Source organism: Cervus elaphus, chromosome 24 (genome assembly GCF_910594005.1).
Source record: "Cervus elaphus chromosome 24, mCerEla1.1, whole genome shotgun sequence".
Lineage (NCBI taxonomy): Eukaryota > Metazoa > Chordata > Mammalia > Artiodactyla > Cervidae > Cervus > Cervus elaphus.
Window position 1 is genome coordinate 27,172,833 of NC_057838.1, and position 22,510 is coordinate 27,195,342.

A 22,510-nucleotide genomic window follows, 5' to 3' on the forward strand; every position below is an offset into this window, starting at 1 on the left:
ACATATCCTATGTGAAAGAAAATTTAGAGCCCTCCTTTTTAAAAAGCTTTCTTGCTTTGCATAAAACTTGAAAGTATTTAATTTCAAAGTTATATTGATATTAAAACATAGATTCAGTCTTGTCTTAAAAGTGTATTACAATTTATTTCTTGCCATTTTTGTGTAAAATTTACAGAAAGAGTGTTACACCGTGCGCTCCAAAGGTAATGTCTCATTACTCTAAGGCTCTCTCTTTTTCTTTCTTTACCTTTATTTATCTCTTTAATCCTATTGTTATATGCATTGAACCATTTTAAGAAAAAAACTTTCTGCTTGATCTGTGGCAGCAGTACATGTAAAATAAGTGTATTTTATTGTTCATAGTAAATCCTGGGAAGTATAATTTTAATTTCAGTGGCCTGTTACCACCAAGTTCCCACACATCTTGGGGAGTGAGGTATATCGTATATAATGGTTTATATCTCATTTCAGTACAGAACTGTTACTTTCTGTATAAGGCCAAAATCTGCTTTGATAATGGTAAAAAAAAAAAGTAGATTATTTTTTTGGAGTATCAGTCATAACTTTTCTGTTTCTAGGATTTATGAGGTTTAGATGAACCCTTGTGCATGTATTTTTAAAGCAGATTCAAAGGTGAGGGAAACTGGAAAATCAGTATCTGAGTGACAGTAGAAAATGGAAATGTGAAAATATTGTAAGCTTTTCTAACTTGAAATGTTCTTGTGGTTATTTCTCCTTTAGGTGTGTTTTCATAAGCATGTATAAACTTACATATTTATGATAGCCCCTGGCTTTAAGGTCTTAACTGACTGGGCATATGTTATCACTACATTGGTCCTTACAGCTCTAACGTTTTGAAACATCAATGAAGAGTTAGTGGGGTGAGGTCTCTTTGTCTATTTTAGTAGAATTGAAGGGCTTGGACCAAGCATATCATTGCATATCATTTTTTTCCCTTGCCCATCAGCCCAATTCCAGTAAGCCTGCTTTACCTTGGAATTTCTGCTCTTAGAATGTGGGCTGAGAACTCCAGAGGACTTCTTTTTGTTAAGCTACTTCCAGTATTCTTATTATATAGCCTAACCCAATTAAATCGTAAGTTTGTATTTCTGCATCCTGAATTGCAGATGCAAGTAATAGACTTAGTTATTCACACCTGTTTAGGCATATTGGGCCAGTTGAAATTTATCCTTGAAAACATTGCTCTTGTCTTCATTTGTTCTCTTTACTAGTGCACTAAAGGATTGAGTTTGTGTTCAGTTCTCACTTGAATTAAAAACAAAACTTGAATCTGTCATAAAGGTTCTATTCTCAATTTGAGTTTCAAGTAGTATATTGCTGCATCACTGTAGTAAGTTCAAATTTTTAATCACACCATTTGTTCCAAAGATTTGCCCTAAGATGGTTTTTACAGCACTTCTATTAACCAGGGTACAAACTGAATTGGATTCTGTATGTTTTAAGAAAATATGTAGACTTTTCCTCAATACCAGAATATCTGAGAGTTGTGAGAGAAAGACCCAAGGAAGGGAAATCTATCTAATACGTCATTGTTTTCACTGCTACATGTTTGAGACTGATCCTTTACATTATAGAACATTTTTTAGCTTTAAAATTTTTACCTCTTTCCATCTTTCATACAGTGGAATCACTGTCTAGCATATGTCCTAATTTTTACTGTCTTTACTGTGCTTAATAAAGTTGCATAATTATGGGAAGCACATTTCTGTATTAAAGTTACTGTCAGGATAGTTTTTGGATGCTCCTTTCACGATTTAAGCATCAGTGCCTCACCGTTTGCTACATTTTCTTTTTCTTCTTTCTTCTGTTTTTATTCATTTTTATGGTTACATTGGCTTAAACTACCACTTCTCAATCTTCTAGGGAAAATTTGAGACTAGTGGTTTTAAAACTCAAGATTCCCTTTAAAATTCTGCCACTTCTTGAGTTGATATTTTAATTTTTTAAAGCTAAACTGTAGTAATGTTACAGAACTATAAATTCTTAATGTAAATATATGTGTTATATTTCCTGATGGAATAATATTTTTTAGTATTGAAGGCTAAAATTATGTTTTATTGAATTATATTTCTTAGAGTTTCCTTGAAATGATTATAATAATTGACATAAGAGCTTCTAGTGCAATTGACTGCTTGAACATGGTCTGATAATCCAGTGACCATTCTCTCAAATACTATTTCTCTTTCTCATAAACTAAGATGTTTGTGATAGAGTCTAGTTATCTACTTTTGAATTTTTTTTCCACTGTAATTCACATAGTCTGAAGATCTGTGAAAATGCTATGGGAAAACCAGCTTGGGTTCAAAATAGCTTAACCATAATACACCCCATAGGCTTCCCAAGAGTGGCTATCTGCCAATTTGTGACTGTAAAGCAACCAGTTGGATGTTTTTTGGGCCATGGAAATGTAAAGTATTTGTAATGTTATCCACGATTACTTACTTTGTGGTCAGAAGTGTTGGCAGATAGAAAATTTGCTCCCTATTGCGTTTTCTGAGTTGTTTTGAGTGGCAGCTTAAGTGAAGCAAGAGGGGCAGGAAATTCTAAAAACGACTCCCGAGGCCTACCTCCAACTACCTGCCTAAAAGATGCAGACTAACTCAGTATGAAAAATAACTAGTAGAAAAACTCAATTAAGTGTGTGGGGCACTTGTTAAGTGTTGATCACACTTTTCTTTCCATAAGCAAATGGCTAGATGTTTTTTATTCTTGTTTAATTATCTTGATAAGTTTTGAGTTTGTATTTGTTTTTGTTATTGTCATTGTTTCAGATTTGAGAGTAATTTTAATTTTAATGTATATTTATGCTGTATATTTCAAACCTATTTCACATATATGTGTGTATATATAGTCTTCATATTGGAGAGATAAAAGTTTGTAATACATTGTCATCTTGAGGGTATTTTTAATCAGTAAAATGACTACTATTGCTGTTTTTAAGCTTATTAAGTTTAGGAGTATATCATGTTTAACTCTTTCCCCTTTTTATCTTTACCTCTTTGTTCTCTACATGCTGTGCTTTTAAACCCTTCTGCTCTGTACACCTGAACACCCGGTTTCCACCATCTTTGTGTTGGTGTTTGTTGCACAGCACCACAAAACCTGCTCCACACCTGGATGGGTAAGCGTTACATTCTTATTATGTTGGGGAGGTGTGCTGGTGGCCAGTCCAACCAATTAGACTGTGGTGAACCCTCAAGGGGGCACTCTTGACCTCTGGGTTACTCTCTCATAGCCAAGCTCTCCCTAAGTATCACAGGATGCAGTAGTCTTGAGATCACATGTCACTAAAGGGCTCACGGATGGTGTCTCAGTATCAAGTGCAATCTGATTGTTACACTCTTTACTGTAAAATAGTTAAGAATCATTGTTTTAAAAGCAGAAAACTAAGGCCCAGTTTGAGCAGTTTTTTGTTTTTGTTTTTTTTTTTCCTTTTATGAAGCAGAACTTCTAATTTCCTTCTAGTTGCTTCATGCATCAGACACTTTTATTTTCAGGTCTGTGAACATATCATTTAACAACAGTTGTCTTGATTACTGCTCTTGGCTTAACTATCATCAAACCAGTTTTTCTTGAATTTATATTTTGACAGGGTGCATGTTGTCTTTGGACTAGTTATTTCTGGTTTTGAAGTAATCGAACAAATTGAAAATCTGAAAACTGATGCTGCAAGTAGACCTTATGCAGATGTACGAGTTATTGACTGCGGGGTGCTTGCCACAAAGTCAACAAAAGACGGTAAGAGTGTTTTTTGAGAGCAGAGGAAGCTAGGATACAGGTAACACTTGTTAAAAACTAAAACTTAAAGATACCTCCTAGATTTCAATAGTGGAATAAACTCCCATGAGGAGTATATCAATAGCCCTGATGCCTCCATATCATACCCTGTATCCAATCCATCAGGAATCTTTCCAGCTCTGACCTTTTCTTTTTACTTCACCTGTTGTCAACTCGGTCCAAACCCAAATATCTTTTACCTGGATTATTCCAATAGCTTCACTATTGTTCACTTTGCCTTCGTCATTGCTTCTGTATAATCTTTTCTCAGTAATGATAGCTTCCTAACTGGTCTTCTTGCTTACACTTGATCCTCTACAGTCCTCAGCAGCAACCAGAGCCAACTTCTCCAAGGGTTCCCTCTCTGTCAACCAAAACTAAAGTCTTTACAGTGGTCTGTAAGGGATTTTGGCTTTCTGCTGTTTCTCTAATCTCTCCATATTCATTGTCTTCCCAGCAGTGTTAATCTTTATTCAGACATGCCAGACACTTGGGGACTTTGTGCTAGCTGTTCCTTCTATCTGGAATACTGTTTGTTCAGATATCTGCATGACCCCCATCCCTCGCTTCTTTCAGGTCTCTGCTCAAATGTTATCTTAAGTTACCTCGACTTGCCTTATTCCCTCTACTCTGTGTTTTCCTCCCTGTTCTTTAAGCATTTATCATGTTATGTTACGTAGTTACTTATTTTCTTATCTGACTGAACTAATATATAGACTTCATGAGGGCTTTGTTACCTTACAGTGTCAGCAGCAAATTGTATTATCAACTTGAAAAAAAAGTTTATTTAAATGTTTAGTGTGCTTTATATAAAACATGTTTTATAATACTTGGTAATCATTTTTTTTTTTACTCTGAAAGGTGGGCAGTGAAATTCAATACTAATACTTTTATTACTATTTATTAAAAGTTTTTGAGAAAAAAAGGAAGAAGCCAACTCATTCAGAAGTCTCGGATTCCTCTTCCAATTCCTCATCCTCTTCAGAATCATCTTCAGAAAGTGAAATTGAACATGAGAAAAGCAGACGAAGGAAACATAAGAGGAGACTGAAAGTTAAACACTCTAAAAAGAGACGAAAGGAAGCAAGCAGTTCAGAAGAGCCAAGGAATAAACATATAATAAGCCCAAAAGGGTAAGTGTGAGACACCAGGGTAGTCTTACCTAAAAAACAAACACCCTGGAATGGGAACAGTATGTGTGATTCTGTAAACTTATCTTTGTTACCTGTTGTTGAAAAGGATAGTATTTTAGGAAGTTTATATTGAAATCTTGCAAATCTAAGGGTAGCACAGATGTTTTATATCAAAGATTTATGCATTTGTAGGTAAAAACAATCCCTAAAACTCTCAAAGAAAGGATCATTTGGCAATTCTTATATCAGAATTTTAGTGCAGTGACTGTTTCACTCGCTCATGTTTTATATGTTCTGTTTATGAAAATTTTCTTAACCTTTTTAGTGGGATTTGCAAGGTATCAGTAGTTTTGCTGTTAATTATGTTATTATATTGTTATTTAATATTAAAAATTTAGATATACACATTTTAATTGGCGATTTGATTTGTTCTTTCTAAGTCACTCTGAGAGGAGTGATACCAATGAAAAAAGATCTATTGATTCAAATGCTAAAAGGGAAAAGCCTGTGGTCCGCCCAGAAGAGATTCCTCCAGTGCCCGAGAACCGATTTTTACTGAGAAGAGATATGCCTCTTGTCACAGTGGAGCCTGAACCGTAAGGATGATTAACCTGCATGTTTTCATTTCTCTGACTGATGATTCCTGTCAGCTCATTGCAGGTCCACACTCATTTATTGAGCGTGACCCGTAGTCAAAGCACTTTGAGATATACTGTGGGAGATACTGGATTCATGAGTGCCATGGACCCTACCTTTCAAAATTCATATTCTACTAATAGAGAAAGGGAATTTGCCAAGTTGACCAGGGAGAGTTCTTAGTGGAGATCTGGGAAGATTTCATTACTAACTTCATTTACTTAACCTTTCATTAGAGGTGAGATTTTGGTTACCAGAACAGAGGGTTAGTTGAACTCTTTGGGTCCAGTCACGTTTTAAAACATACTCCAATTAGTGGTGCAAAATTATTGCATGGTGACTGGGGGTATAATTTAGTATCATATATTACTGTTGTTAACTTACTCAGTGGCAACTCCTCTATATTAGAAAAGCTAAAAGGTAGCTTTAGATTTGGTTTCAAAAAGTAGTAATTAATGTATTTTGTGTGTTACACTCAAGTTTAGAATTGTTAAGAGAAATGTTTTATGACTAGAAATACCATAAAGTGGTTGGTGTAATTGGCAATTGAAGAGTTATTTTGAATTCTGAGAAGTTATAGAGATGTCCTTGTTCACAGTTAAGTCTCTATATAAGATTATTGTTTAGACTGTTAGATATTTTAAAATTCTAAGAATTCTGTCTTGTGAACAAATCTTAGTGGGATTCTTTTTTCTTAAAATAGAAAACACCATTCATTGATCAAATCCATCTAGTTGCCAGAAAGTAGGAAACTTGAAAGGTCAATTTCAGTGTCATCTAGTAGGGGTTGGCAAACTACAGTCCTCCATGGGCTAAATTCAGGCTGTTGTCTGGTTTTGTGCAGCCCATGAGCTAAATGTGATTTTTATGTTTTTAAATGTTTGTGGAAAAAAATCAAATAATAATATTTTGTGATATGTGAAAATTATATGAAATTTAAATTTCGGTGTCCATAAAGTTTTACTGGAACACAGACACATCCATTTGTTCACTATTTTCTTGGGCTGTTTTTATGCTGTAGCAGCAGGATTGAGGAGCTGCAGAGAGTTTGTATGTGGTGCTGTCATTGTTACATATGCTGTTCAGTGCACTACACATCATGGTGTTATATTTCAAATTTCATTGATAAAACATTTGTGAAAACTTGTTTTCTTTTTGTTACATAATCATCTTTAATTTTCTTCTTAGACTAGAAATCCTAAAATACTTTCTCTTAGACTTTTAAGAAAAAGTTTGCTGACCCCTATTATCTGTTTTTGTTTTTTTTTTCATTTATTTTTATTAGTTGGAGGCTAATTACTTTACAATATTGTAGTGGTTTTTGTCATACATTGACATGAATCAGCCATGGATTTACATGTATTTCCCATCCCTATCCCCCCTCCCACCTCCCTCTCCACCCGTTCCTCTGGGTCTTCCCAGTGCACCAGGCCCGAGCACTTGTCTCATGCATCCAGCCTGGGTTGGTGATCTGTTTCTGCTATTTTTTTAATGTATTTTATACCACTGTCTTGTATTTATGGTTGAATATCATTGGTAAGTTTATTTGGTCATCACTCCTCTTTGGTTACATAATATCTTTGGAAGTTATATCCTGCAGAATTATTTTAAATCATAATTGATAGGTAGTTGTGTCATAACAAAGATAGCAAGTTGATCTATTTCATTAGAATGCTTGAGATTTGATCAGTCACTTGGGAGCTAAAATTAATGTGCTAAGAATGCAAGATATGCAATATGAAAGGATAGGAAAGAAGGAATGTCAGCCTTAGAGAGCTTGCCATCTTACTGAATTTGCCAGCAGTTAAGCTCATTATCACTTAAACTTTGTTTAGCAGAAGCTGGGTTCTGCACTTGCTCTAATTCATTTGTTCTCATCTTCAGCTGCACTTAAGTGCAGTTTGGCAAGCTTTTAAAAATACCAGTTTATGGGCCATACAGCAGAGTAAATTGGAATGTTGTGGGGGAGGAGGTGGAGAGTGGTAACATAGGATCAGCATCTAAAAGATACCCAGATGAACATTAATTCATGCTGAACAGTTAGAGGCAGGTCATTTGGTTCAGTAATTTGTTCTTCATGAGGAAAATGAGGTAAACAGTTGTCTACCACAAGTACCTACTTCTTTCATTGTGAAAATCAAATGATATCATGAATATGAAATGACCGAAAAAACTATAATATACTTTTTAGTTGAAGTTTTCTTATAGTGGTATTGTATGTTTATCTGGAGCCAGATTTCTGGCTGGGAAAACCCTGTTATATCATGGTTGCAAAAGTCATGTTTCATTTCTCTGTGTGACGTTGGACAATATTCTTAACTGTAATCTTAAAATTCTTTATTTTTAAAAAGGAGTTGATAATAGTACCTACTTCATAGTATTGTTATGAGAATTAAATGAACTAATAATACCTTTAATGGTATCTATTAACATTTATTTAAAGGATTTGTTTGATGAGAACCTACTTATAGCACAGGAAACTCCACTCAATGTTCTCTGTAGTGGCCTATCTGGGAAAAGAATTTCAAAAAAGAGTAGATATATGTATATATATAACTGATTCACTTTGCTGTACACCTGAAAATAGCAAACATTGTTAATCATCTGTACTCCAATAAAGACTTAAAAAATAACAGAGGATTTGCTTAGAAAATTAGGTCATGTGGAGTGCCTCATTCTATAAAAGTGTTAGATCTAAATGAACTGTTTTTGTATTAAAGGAGCATGAATTCTGCGTTTACACACTGAGAAAACTGCCTAGCATTTGCTTATTTTTAATTTTCAATCTTCTTTTCCAGGAAAATTCCTGATGTTACACCCATTGTAAGTGACCAAAAACCATCTGTGTCAAAGTCTGGACGGAAGATTAAAGGAAGGGGCACAATTGTATGTGTGTTAAAACTTAATTTTTTTCAAATTAGTTATCTGAGCAGTAAAATGTTTTTACCTGTAGGCGAATCCTAGCTTTAATCTTAGGTATAGTCCGAAGTCTGTCCAAGGAGCTAGTTGTATTCTCTTAATTAATATGTAGTTATGCGAAGGCACCGCTGTTAGATCAGTGTTTACTGCTATGTTTGAATGGGTTTAAATACTGAAATGAATGTGAAATAGTATGTTCAAAAATCTTAGTATGTTGAATAAGCTAATGAGTATAACCATTAGGACTTCTAAGGAAAAGTTTATGTGTGATTACAGGTGAATATCTGCCTTTCCTATTTCTTTTAGTTTGATTTAACTTTATACCATCCTTATGGTACTTCAGTCATTATTGCATTTGAATGGTGTCCAAGATTGAGTCTTATACTTACCTGTCCTATAACAGATTATAGTTGGGAAGTATTTTTTAAATAGTTATTCCTAACTTTGTTTTTAAAGCGCTATCACACACCTCCAAGATCAAGATCCTGTTCTGAATCAGATGATGATGATAGCAGTGAAACTCCTCCTCACTGGAAAGAAGAAATGCAGAGATTAAGAGCATATAGACCACCTAGTGGAGAGAAATGGAGTAAAGGAGATAAGTAAGTATAAGTACAGTCCTATCTCTGCTATATTTTAAGTCTTAAGGGGATAGAGACATACTTCTGGATTTTTCACTAAAGATTTATATTTAAAATTAGATTGTGACCAGAAAATACATTTGGCAATGCTTGATGAAATGGAAGGAGGGATGATTGGCTTTGTAAATCAAAATTCTATTTTCTCTCACAAGACCGTTACCCTACTGAATTTCTTAAGGATTTCTTGTTTAATTTTAGCAATAATCAGGACTTTATTTAAAAAAAAATTACATAGCAGATTCTTTCATAGCCTTTTTTTTTGTGGTCACTAATGGGTAGATAAGAAAATTTGTAGCCAGTGTGTGTATTAACTTCTGACCCTAGGGACTGTTGCTTCTTCAGCAGTGTACCATCTCTTCTCTTCAGTGACACTCCACAGTGGAATATCTAGTTTAGAAGTGGGGCTGGCCCCAGAATAGCTAGTGCAAAATATACCAGTGGGACCCTGTGTAGTTGTTCCTGGTAGAATTCTCTTTCTCTGTGGCCATCCAGCAGAATGGTTCAGAATTAAAAGAGGGAGGACAAGGTGTGTGATCTGCTGTGTGCAAGCGGTATAGATATGGTAGCACTGAGAACAGTTTTGAGCTCTCATGTTAGCACTGATATTGTAAAGCCTGCATCTTAGTTTTCGTTGACTTTTCCCCCAATTTCTGTACTAAGTAGTTTAACTAAAACCTTAACAGAAAGTCACTGATTACCTCTATGATCCTGAGATAAAACAATAGTCATGCTAGTTTCTTAAGAAGAGGCAGGCCTCCCTGGTAGCTCAGTGGTAAAGAATCTGCCTGCCAATGTAGGAGATACGGGTTCAGTCCCTGATCTGGGAAGATCTTACACGCCTTGGAGCAACTAAGCCTGTGTGCCGCAACTGTTGAGTCTGTGCCTGGGAGCCGCAACTACTTAAACCCGTGTGCCCTAGAGCCTGTGCAAGAAAAGCCACCACAAGGAGAAGCCCACGCAACGCAACTAGAGAGTAGCCTCCACTCACCACAACTAGAGAAAGCACACACAACAATGAAGACCCATCACAGCCAAAAATAAATAAGGTTATTTTTTAAAGAAAAGAAAAAGAGACTTGTCAGGAATTCCCTGGTGATCAAGTGATTAGGACTTGGAGCTTTCACTGCCAGGTCCCAGGTTCCATCCCTGGTCGGGGAACTAAGATCTCACAAGCCATGCAGCCAAAAAAAAAAAAAAGGAGGCTTCTCTTACAGTTTTAGCAGTTACCCCGATCTACAGAGAATCAGCAAATTGTTTGGGAATTTGATTTGACTTCCTCAGGAGTTATTCTTGGATGCAGAGCATTATTGAGCAGATCAAAGCCAGGAATTTTGTAGGTCAGCAGTGCTTTTGTAATTAGTTGGTTTGCTTTTTAAAACTATTTTCCTATCAAATTTGAAAATTCCTGATTTGACTCTGGAAAAATCCTTTTGTAAGTAAATCTGTTAAATAGTTGTTTCTTTGAAGTTTTATAATTTCAGGACCAAGCCTATCAGCTATTTGCTTTATCCTTCCTACATGTGCTTAAAGCATTGATAGAGTTAGTACTTGGTTGTTAACTAGGCTGTTGTTGATGCCTAGTATTGACAACAAATGTATTTTAATTTTAAAGCATAGAAAACATGCTTGTAAATAACTGCCTGCATATTATGTCCTTTTTATAAGGTTAAGTGACCCCTGTTCAAGCCGATGGGATGAAAGGAGCTTATCCCAGAGATCCCGATCGTGGTCCTATAATGGATATTATTCAGATCTGAGCACAGCAAGACACTCTGATGGTCACCATAAAAAACGCAGAAAAGAGAAAAAGGTTAAGCATAAAAAGAAAGCTAAAAAGCAGAAACATTGCAGAAGGCACAAACAGACTAAGAAGAGAAGGATTATTGTACCGTCTGACATAGAATCCTTAAAATCTTCAACCCGACGAGTGAAATCCTCATGTGATAGAGAAAGGAGATCTCATACTTCCTCGTCATCATCTCATCACTCGTCCAAGAGGGATTGGTCTAAATCTGATAAGGATGACCAGAGCTCTTCAACCCATTCCAGCAGAGACTCATACAGATCAAAATCTCACTCGCAGTCTTATTCTAGAGGAAGCTCAAGATCAAGGACTGCCTCAAAGTCTTCATCACATTCTCGAAGTAGATCAAAGTCCAGATCTAGTTCTAAGTCAGGGCACCAAAGAACAGCATCAAAATCACCGAGAAGAACAGCCTCTCAGTTAAGTGAAAATAAACCTGTTAAAACAGAACCTTTAAGAGCAACAGTGACACAAAATGAAAGTGTTGTAGTACAACCAGTGGTGGCAGAAAATATTCCTGTTATACCACTGAGTGACAGCCCCCCTCCTTCAAGGTGGAAGCCTGGGCAGAAGCCCTGGAAGCCCTCTTATGAGCGAATCCAGGAAATGAAAGCTAAAACAACCCATTTGCTGCCCATCCAAAGCACTTATAGTTTGGCAAATATTAAAGAGACTGGTAGTTCATCGTCCTACCATAAAAGAGAAAAAAATTCAGAAAGTGATCGTAGTGCTTATTCAAAATACAGTGATAGAAGTTCAGAAAGTTCACCAAGGTCAAGGAGCAGATCTTCTAGGAGTAGGTCTTATTCCAGATCATACACAAGGTCTCGAAGTTCAGCTAGTTCACATTCACGGTCTAGGTCTCCCTCATCTAGGTCTCATTCACGAAATAAATACAGTGACCATTCACGGTGTAGTAGATCATCTTCGTACTCTTCTGTTAGCAGTGATGATGGAAGACGAGCCAAGAGAAAATTTAGATCCAGTGGGAAAAAAAGTTACACCTCAAATAGAAGGCACAGCAGCAGCTCTGAAAAAGTACTTCGTAACAGATATGTCAAAGGCAGAGACAAGTCTTCATGTCATAGAAAATACAGTGAAAGCAGATCATCTTTAGATTACTCTTCAGACAGTGAACAGTCAAGTGTTCAGGTTACGCAGTCAGCCCAGGAGAAGCAAGTCCAAATGGAAGTGAATAATAAACAGGAGAGAAACAGAGATGAAGAGAAATCTAAGCCTGAACGGGAATGGCCTCGTTCAAAAAAAAGAACTTTGAAAGAAAATCTTTCTGATCACTTTAGAAATAGCAGTAAGCCCAAAAGGAAGAATTATGCTGGGAGTAAATGGGACTCTGAGTCAAATTCTGAACGAGATGTAACTAAAAACAATAAAAGTAGTCCCCGGCCATCTTCTGATAAGGAGGAAGGTGAGGCCACTTCGGATTCTGAGTCAGAGTCTGGTGAAATTCACATCAAAGCCAAACCCACAACTAAGTCTTCAGCAAATACTTTACTGCCTGATGGTAACAGTGCCTGGAAATCAAGCAAACAGCGCTCCTCAACCTCTGATTCTGAGGGATTCTATTCCAATTCAGAAAATACTAGAGGAAAGCCACGCAAGCATAAACACAGCTCAAAGGAGAATATTAAAAGGGAGCACACCAAAAAGGCAAAAGAGAAATTAAAAGGAAAAAAAGATAAAAAGCACAAGACTCCAAAACGAAAACAAGCATTTCACTGGCAGCCTCCGCTAGAATTTGGTGAAGAGGAGGAGGAGGAGATTAATGAAAAGCAAGTTACTCAGGAGGCAAAAGAGAAAAAACAAGTTTCTGAAAATAGTGAAACCATAAAAGAAAGTATTCCCCAAACCGAGAAGCCTTGTGAAGACAGCAGCCTTTCAGGTAAACATAGCACAACAGTTTCATCAGATATTGATCAGCCTACTAAAGATGATATTAAACTCAGCATTTCTCCTGTTATTGTAAACACTGATGAAAATGTAGTCAGTTCTCCTCCAAACATTCAGCAGATTGAAGAGAGCATCCCAAGCGGAGCAGAGGATATGCTTCAAGCAGATGACAACATGGAGATTTGCACTCCTGATCGGAGCTCCCCAGCAAAGGCCGAGGGGGCTTCCCCTCTAGGAAATTCAAGGCTTGATACCCCGGATATAAGCATTGTTCTAAAGCAGGATATGCCAGCAGAGTATCCTGAGGCAGAGTTGAGAAAACAGGAAAGCAGCATGTCAGAAATCAAAATGGTGGGTGAGATGGGAAAACAGGATAGCAGCTCTGCCAGCTTGGCCAGTGCTGTAGAAAGTACCATAAAGAAAGAGGTAGCTGAGAAAAGTCAGACCAGCCTCATGGATAATAAATGGAAGCCCCTACAAGGTGTGGGGAACCTTGCAGCACCATCTGCTACCACATCCAGTGCTACGGACATTAAGTCATTGACTGCTGTGCCTGAAGTGAAACCACAGGGTTTGAGAATAGAAATTAAAAGCAAAAATAAAGTTCGACCTGGGTCTCTCTTTGATGAAGTTAGAAAGACGGCACGCTTAAACCGGAGGCCAAGAAATCAAGAGAGTTCAAGTGATGAGCAGACACCTAGTCGAGATGGTGATAGCCAGTCCAGGAGTCCAAGTAGATCTAGAAGTAAGTCTGAGACCAAATCAAGACACAGAACACGGTCTGTCTCCTATAGTCACTCAAGAAGTCGATCGAGAAGTTCCACATCATCTTATCGGTGAGTGTTACTCTTTTTCCTTTTTGTCTCCCAAGCGGAGTCCATTACCGTTTTGTTGTTTGGAAGAACATCAGAGTTAGGGACAAGATCACTATTTCCAAATATCTTGGAGGAAATAAGGAGAAGGCTTGTGCTATGTAACTCACAGAGCAGACTGAAGACACAGGGAGTAGAGATTTCAGGGGAAGAAGTTTGGTCTCAGGGTAAAAAACTATTGCTATCAGTTAAAGCTCCCTGATACTTGCAATGCGTTGCCGTGATAGGGGACAGGGTCTCCATCTTTAAAGATGTGAGCCCATTCTCTGCTATCAGTCATGCCTTAGAAGGAAATCTTGTATTTACGGAATATGTAGGATTTAGAAATCAGTAATTTAATGCTCCATTTTATACAAGTGGAAGGTGAGGGCCAGAGAGGCAAAGTTAGCTGCCCCAAGACTTGCATCTAGTTGATCTTTATTCAAGGGGCAGGAAATGGTAAAAAAGGATCATCTTTTGATTGATTGATTTTTGGTTCAGGTTACATCTAACTTTTGTCATTGACATAGACTGGATAATGCAGAGAATCAGCATTTTTACAACTGAAAAAAATGGTGATGGTGGTATGAAGTTAACAACTAATTTGTATTCTTTTCTTATAAACTTTTCATGGTTTTACCTCACTGCCTCTTACTTATATCCTCTATTATTTTGTGCTTGATTTTTCATCACTTTAACTTAAAAGAGACTCAGAATCTTTGTTTTTTCTTCCTAGTTTTTATCAGTCGTTTTTTTCCCTTACGCAGATTTCTTTAAAAACAGGAACCAACATTTACCATCTATAATAACCATCTCCCGTTTACTTTTCAATTGCTTGCAGTTTGTAGTCTGTGCCTTCCCTCCCCTCATCTCACTCAGCTGACTTAAGATTTCCAGGTACTTCTGCATGGCCACTGCCAGGGCATGTTTTCAGTCCTTCTGGAAGCCCTCTGCTGGCTTTCCTCATCCCTCAGACCATTCCATGCTTGAGTGTGGGCTTCTCTTCTTCCTCCTGCTCTGATTCACAGCAAGCCCCAGAGAGCTGGTGAATTCTGGCCTTTTCTCTCTGGGTTGGGTTCATAGTCTAGATGCAGGTGCCTGTTGAGCTTTGCCAGTCTGCTGTCTGCTCATTGTCTACCTACCATTCACCCTCAGATAACTCTGAGCTGTTGGTGGTTCTGGTCACTGTCATCTTCCTTCCTACCCCTGCCTTTGGAGTGGGTAGTATTTCATTTCAGAAATGCTGAGAATTTTGCTCTTAAGTTGAGCAGCTCACAGATGGTAGACTTGAGATAGCTAAACTGTGCCTCCCTATTTCGGTTACCCACCCAGGCCTGACTCCCCTTCTGGCCTGTGAACTCGCTGGAATCAAGGACTGTTTGCTACTCATCTTTCAGTCACCTCACAGAGTTACCCTGTAATTGTTTGAGTAAATGACTAGAATCTTATGAGGACAGAATGTCTTTGCAAATAAACTGCACCTGTCTTCCAGAACATAAGTATATACTAACTACAACCTGTGACGATATTACGTTAGTAGCATATACACAGGGGTATTGTTCTGATCCTGAATGACAGGTCCAAACTAGGGGGAAAAGGATTGGGAGCCAAGTGAATGCAGGGTGGGGGCAAAATTGCATTAATTTTCTTGTTTGTTTTATTAAATATTAAATATGTATAAATTTTTTAATCATTAAGGTATAAAACATACAAATGATTAAGGTATAGAAAATAATTTTCTATCTTAAAAAATAGAGCTTTGATATAATAGAGCCCAACCTAAAGCTACCCTACTTTCTCTCTTCTCTCCAAGAGTTAAATATTATTCTAAACTTCTGTTATAATTTTCTTGTTTTTCTTTGTTGTCTTTCTGTAAATGTTTCTATCTATATATAATGTTTTTTGTTGTTTTCAAATAGAATCCTTTTTTTATATGTATAAATGTTCTACATTTGCCTTTTTCACTCAACATTATGTTCCCAAGGTTTAACTGTGTTGATACATGTAAATGTAGTTAATTTTCCTACTTTAGGATATTTTAATATATATCTGTGTTAATTTTTTTAAAACCCATTCTGCTGTTAATGAAGATTTGGATTGTTTCCTTTTGCTGGTATTACAGAAACGGCTCCTATGAACATACCTGTAACAGCCTTTTCTGTTTTTTCTTTATTTCATTCTGTTCAGTTTAAACTCTCATTAGCCATCTCTTGTCATACCTGCTGTGAGGAGTTTATGAGAGACCTTTCCAAAGACCTTTCCTCTATTGGGTTTTCCCGCTCCTGCCCTACTAGTAATTAATCTTTTAACAGCATAATGAGTTAATATAATTATATTTTTTCCACTCTTAATTGTAGATCAAGAAGCTACTCTAGAAGTCGGAGCAGAGGGTGGTATAGCAGAGGCCGCACAAGGAGCCGGAGCAGTTCCTACCGCAGTTACAAAAGTCACAGGTGAGCTGGTGAATCCCACCCTACAGTGTGATTTCCCATCTGTCTCCCTGCACAGGCAGAATGGAGTAGCCATTGCAAAGGGTCTTGTCATTGCTCAATACCAAACCAGTGTCCCCCCTGTGTCTTCCCCTTCCCCACCCAGTTCTTCCCCAGTGACTTTCTTTATGTGCACCTCATAGAAGAATTATGTAAAACTTAAAACCTTTCCTGTGAAACCCAACAGGCTTTAAAAAAAAAAAATTCCAGTATGCTTTTAATATGAAAAATTAAATAAATATAGCTGCTGAATTTCATTGTGTTTTCTCCTTAATGGGTAAATAAATGCCAAGATTTTTTATGTAGCCTGTCCTGATCCACAAATTGATGGTCCCTCATGTGGTTACTCTTAGAACATCCAGCAGGAGCAGATCCAGGAGCAGCTCCTATGATCCCCGCAGTCGGTCCAGGTATGGACAGGGACTGGGAAGCCACCCTTTAATTCCCGTTTTAAAGGTGTTGTATTTCATGGGAAAACATGTCTTTGACTTTTTAAACAGTTTTTATTTGTTGACCCATTTTGCTCTAATGTCAAAAGTGATAGTTGATGTCAAATTGTAAAGGCAGGGGTTTATTGACTATAATTGCCTATAAGATGCACCAGATTCAGTTGCACTAACTCAGTGTCAACTTTGTGATATTTTTCAATGCAGAAAAGAAATTAACGTTTTGTTTTGTTTTTTAAAATTAACGTTTTTCTGTTTAATATGGTAAGTCTGATTTGGGGCAGTTTTATTAAATGTTTCCAGTACATGTTATGCACATATATCTTCATTCTATCGTATAGTGCTATATGATATATATATATATATAGTTAGTTCTATGAGGACACTTATATATATATATATTTCTATGAGGACACTTAAGAACCTGAAAAGAAATGGGAGTATATGAATATTTGAATGGGAAAATTTAGTGTTTGTTATTGCTGTTAAAGCAGGTCTTACACTTATGATAGCTACTATAGCAGGAGTCGGAGCCGAAGTAGAAGCCAGAGGAGTGACAGTTATCACCGAGGCAGAAGCTACAATAGGCGATCCAGGTGGGTCTCTATTCTTTCAAGCACTGTAAGTTACTGCGGGCACTTGGGTTATGGGGCGACAGACTGCTATAGAAGAGAAAGCATCATCTTCTAAGGACAGAAATTCTTCTTTCTCTTCTTGAATTTCATCAGTCCAAAGGCAGTTACTGAAAGTGGGCTTTGTATTAAGAGTTGCTGGGTAATGTTTATTGGTTGTGGTTAATGTTTAAAGTGGATTCTTAAATATTCACATATCCTTGGACAAACATTTCTTTTGGAAGGAACAAAGAGAGAAGACCACTCAAACTGTGGCCCGTTCTTTAGAGTTACTTGATAGAAATAATAGCCAATTTGTCAGTGTTTTAAATTTTAAAAAGGTAGTTTTTTTAAAAGTATATAATAAAATGTCACAGTCACTTGATTCAGTAGCAGGATTTGTGGTTTATATGGTTAAAAATGTTTTTTATGTGTTAATATATATTCATAGATATGTTTTATGTAACATATAGTTATTGCAGAAGTCTTTTTGGTTACTTTTTGCGTGTCTCTTTCCTGGTGGCTTCTGGTCTTACCCTCCTTCACCACCACTGCACTACCCCCGTGCATTGCAATTACAGTCAGTGGTGCTTATAGAATTTCAGTGTGATACAGACACTCCCTTATTTGAAACTCTTCAAGTACACCCCAGTGACCTTAGGGGCAGATCCATGCTCCTGAGTATTGCATGGAGGCCTCTCCACCTACCAACTCCAGCTTGGGCTTTTCTGTGTTCCCTGCACTAACATTCTGGAACCTTTATTTTCTGCTTAGAGATTCACATGCCCATTTCACCATCTCCCATCCTGCCTCTTGAAATAACCCACTCACTGCCCCTGGGACGCCCTTCCTGACTGCTCACCCTGAGATATGTTCCCTGCTGTGTGTTTTATTTATCTTACACCCTATTCCAGACTACCCTTGAGCCCCAGGGAATTCTAGTCTGCTGTGTGTGTGCCCTTAGCATCTAGCAAAGTGACTGGCACTCTGTGGATATTTCTCAAAATAACTGAATGGTGACCAAAACCAAAGTCTTCTTGAATCACTATCCCAGCGGTCCCATCCCTGCCCCACCTCACCCTCACCCCTCATTGGGCTCACATTTTGATTTGATTTTGATTTCCTTGTCTTTTAATGAAACTCTTGTTGTGGGCCTTTTTCCCCCTTACTTCTTCAGTCTAATTAAATCTTGATGTTCATTTTGGGTAACATGGAAAATTATTCTCATTTCCTTGAGTGGATTTCAAGTAATTTCCCAGGAAGTGCTGTTTCTTTATTTACACCTTGATATCACCACCATCTGTCACTAACATCTTTGAAAAGTCCACAGTGTTGTCATGGTCAGTACTGTACTTTTATACCCACTATGCTGTGCCTCGTCAAGTCACTTGCTTTCAAGCCCCTCATATCAAAAAAGAAGCTTCAACAGGAATTCAGAGGATTGAGAGTTAAAAGGTATTTGTATATTTGTTTTGTCTTGTTATACAGGAGTTGTAGATCTTATGGCTCTGACAGTGAAAGTGACCGAAGTTACTCTCATCACCGAAGTCCCAGTGAAAGCAGCAGATATAGTTGAAAGTGTCCCTCTTTTTTTATACAAATTATATCCTATGTGTAAATATCTGGTAACTTAAAAATTTAAGAAACTCAATGGCAGTCTGTTGTTCTATTTCAGTATTAGAGATGAATCTGAAAAATAGACACTTCTTAATTGTTATTTGTTCATTTACATGTGCATAGAATTTAAAATACAGATATGTCTCCTAAAATATTTGTACGCCACATTTTACTATAGCCAACTATGGAAATTAATTTCTTTTTCTTGAATCAAGAAATCATGAAATTTAAGTATAGTTTGCAATATTATTTTAGATTATTTGTCTCATGTATTTCTTAGAATACAGATTCTTTTTGCCCATTTTTAAGGTTTTAGCATCTATGCTGCCCAAGCATAGAACTGAAGGAGAACTGAAAGGTGGCCAAATACTTGCATACCAATTACACAGTCTTATTCATGTGTGCTCTTAAAAACAAACCACCCAAAATTGATACTGATGGTAACCAGGAGTATAAGGCAGTGGCTCCTTTCTTCTTTGTTGTCTCAGAGGATCAAGAACGTGGTCATAATACAGCCCACTGTCTTATTTCAGGCTGGCGGGTGAGGTTAAAAAGAATAGATCAGCCTTAACTATAAATATCTGCACTGTCTCTGTAGCCCTAATGTTTCATGTGCTTTTTTAATAAATACTATTAGAAGTTCAGTTTGTTTAAAAAAAAAGTTCTATTCCAGTTTATGCTCTGGTGCTTGGTAACTTTTGGTGCATTATTCTTATATACTATACATTAGAATTCCATCAGAGAGAGAGAGAGAAATTTTTAAAAAATTCATTGGCCCCAAGTAGGGTTCATTGTAAGCTGTATCCACTTTCACTATTTGGAGAGCCTTCTCTCAAGCGCAGGTGTGGGCTGGGGGACATGGAGCAGGCAGGATTGGCACAGGGTTGGTGACCACTTGGGTATGCTGCCCAGGACTGATGCCTGGAAGAGTTGAATGCAGAGTGGGCTTCAAAAGTAACACTAAGATCTACCTGCCGCCATTTTGGACACATTTTTCAGGGCTTTGCTTTTAAGCCTTTCAAGTAAGAGATGTAAGAGCAGTTGAACTGTTCTTAGCACCCGCCAGCATGTTTCCCTGTTTCAGTGGCCTGCAGTGATGCAGTGAAACCTTGTGTGAGATTGGTAAACCTATGACAACAGACAGGAAATCAGGGTGTGCAGTACTGCATAGATTACACATACTCAGTGTCTTGGGTGGTTCCTGTAAAAATGATTTGACCTATAAAAACTGGTGAGATTTTGGGTTTTTTTATCTTTAGTTTGAGCTTTTCCCCCAAGTGTACTTAATCACCTTAGTGCCAGTTTTATCCAGTTATGCAGAAGAAATTCATATTGGATATTTGATGCAGAACTTTGTGCCATCCTACCCCTTGCCTGCTATACTTGGGAAGTGGGAAAGAACCCTCAGTTGAAGGGATCTGACCACCCCTGATGGATGGAGGGGTGACCTTGGATGTATTAAAACCATCACCTATTAAAGGTTCATAAACAGGGTTAAGTGGCCAATTGTTTGCCAAATTGATAGATGAGAGTACATTAGAAAGTAGGACCTGACTCAAGCAAACACTTGATAGTGAATATAAAACAATGTGTGATTCATATGAGCATTCTCCAAAGTTGCCTGCAGAGGAGAATATTGCTTTAATAATATTCAGTGGAAAAAACTGCATTTAGAACTCAAACCAAAACTGCCAAATCTAATTACATTAAGAAAAGTTACCTTTAGGCAGTGTATTAGTTTCTATTGCTGTATAACAAATTTTCCCAAACTTAGCAGCTTAAAGCAATACTCATTTCTTAGCTTACAGTTCTGTAGCTCATGAGTCCAGCGTGATATGGCTGAATTCTCTGCTCAGGGTCTCACAAGGCTGAAATCAAGGGTCAGCAGGGCGGCATGTGGAGGCTCTGGGGAAGAATCTGCTTCCAGGTTAATTCAGGTTGTTGGCAGTATTGAGTTCCTTGCTGGCTGTCAGCGGGGGTCCGCTCTGTTGGCTCCTTAAGGCTGCTCTCATTCCTCCTGTGCGCTTTCCTTCATCTCCAAACCAGCAGTGGCCCATTGGGGTCTTCTCATGCTTCAGATCTCTCTGCCTTCCTCCTGTTTTAAGGTTCATGTGATTAGATCACGGTTCATGTGTGAGATAGTGTCCCTATTTAAGGTCAGCTATGCCATAGAATGTAATCACAGAAGTGATATATTTACAGTTTTCTGGGATTGGGGCATGAAAAGAGAGAAGGGCATTTTAGAATTCTACCTCCCACAGGCAGTAACTTTGCAGGTTGTGCTGTGGGTAGAATTTTATCCTGAAAAGGTGAGCCCTAGAAGCCTCATGTGTTTTCTCCATGGAAAAGAACAGCCCTCAGCTGCACCATTCAACTTGTGTGTTTACTGAATGGACTACAGAAATAGCTTTTCTTCCTAAAGGGGATTGTTCTGTATTTTAAGTTATTTTTTAATAAAATTGAATTACGTCGTGTATTGTGCTTCTTAATAGAAAATGCATTATTGGACTGTTTTTGTAATTTCCTCTTTGTTGGAAATGAAACATGATATAGCTGGTATTGTTCAAACACAGTAGAAAATACTTTTGTATATATTGGCAATGACTAATTTGTATATACTTCATTTAAATTCCCTAAAACTTAAAAGGGAGGCCTTGTAGAAATTAAACTATATACTTAGTCTAAGTTTGAGTCTGTGCATGTTTCATCCTTCTTTATTCACCAAGACTTCGAATAGTCTTTCTGAAATGGAAAAGGAAGCATTGAGTCTCTTTGCTGACCCAGCCAGGGAAGAGATTTCATCTCCTCTCTCTGTGGCTCGTTTTCCTCTTCTCTCCGGGTATTAGTGGTGGGGCACGACGTGGTGCTAGAGACAACTTCAGGCAGAAATGTTTACCTGGGCAGAGAACCATTGATGGTGCTTGGCCATGCTTCCCCTGCCAATTCCAGATTTCTTTCAGGTCCAGTTGTCATCCAGCTGAGGTGGCCTGCATACAGACATCCTTGCTGAGAAGGGACTGTGTCCCACCCCATCTGTGAGATGCTGCCCAGGGACAGCATGTTTACCTGCTAAGCCACCTACAGCCTTCCCCCTTCCCTCCCTAACAGTGGTTCACCAAGCAAGCACATAGCACTTACTCCGGGAGAAAATATTCCTGGTGATATTTTTAGCATCCACATGAGAATTTGCAGGGCAAGTACAATTAACTTTTTTCTCCTCAGAACTCAAAGGGATTTGTACTTTCTTAGTGAATACAACATAACCTCACACAGTAAGACTGGCAGAGATTCAGTTTCCAAAGTTGAGTTAACAGTAAACCACCAAGTCAGGTAGTTCCTGAAAACAGTCAAATCTGGATGTGTTGCCTTAAAATTTAAAGAAAATTGTAGAGTCAGTTTGCTGTAGGGAAATCCCCAAGTGAGGTTCCTTTAGAGTCTTATTTTTTAGAAAGTGCCATGATCTTTACTGATGCTCTGATAGTGAGCATCTTGATCGGCTGGGCAGTATTGGGAGGAAATGTGTCAAGGACTTTTGACCGTTCTGAATTAGCTAGCAAAGAGGATTCAAGGGAAATAAATGCCCCTCACAACTGACCGTGAATACTGGCCAGGCATCCCTGGGAGGGAAAGGACGTTCCACCAGTGCAGGATGAGGGA

The 22,510-nt window shown here is 37.8% G+C and overlaps 1 protein-coding gene across 5 annotated transcripts in view; it reads left to right on the plus strand.

The window, feature by feature from the left end:
- NKTR (natural killer cell triggering receptor) overlaps nt 1-21,538 on the plus strand; it is a 40,573-nt gene extending 19,035 nt beyond the window's left edge. For 2 of the 5 annotated variants that reach the window (XM_043886140.1, XM_043886142.1), the window contains 11 exons: nt 3,113-3,142; nt 3,614-3,759; nt 4,709-4,931; nt 5,372-5,527; nt 8,366-8,453; nt 8,943-9,088; nt 10,793-13,675; nt 16,048-16,143; nt 16,533-16,589; nt 17,117-17,221; nt 18,725-21,538. In XM_043886140.1, coding sequence (XP_043742075.1) covers nt 3,113-3,142; nt 3,614-3,759; nt 4,709-4,931; nt 5,372-5,527; nt 8,366-8,453; nt 8,943-9,088; nt 10,793-13,675; nt 16,048-16,143; nt 16,533-16,589; nt 17,117-17,221; nt 18,725-18,812 — 4,018 coding nt within the window. In that variant the 3' untranslated portion in view covers nt 18,813-21,538. Of the gene's footprint in view, nt 1-175; nt 204-2,995; nt 3,143-3,613; nt 3,760-4,708; nt 4,932-5,371; nt 5,528-8,365; nt 8,454-8,942; nt 9,089-10,792; nt 13,676-16,047; nt 16,144-16,532; nt 16,590-17,116; nt 17,222-18,724 lie in introns of those variants that run through there. The other 3 variants (XM_043886141.1, XM_043886143.1, XM_043886144.1) reach the window with 3 other exon arrangements.
- The last annotated feature ends 972 nt before the right edge of the window (nt 21,539-22,510 follow it).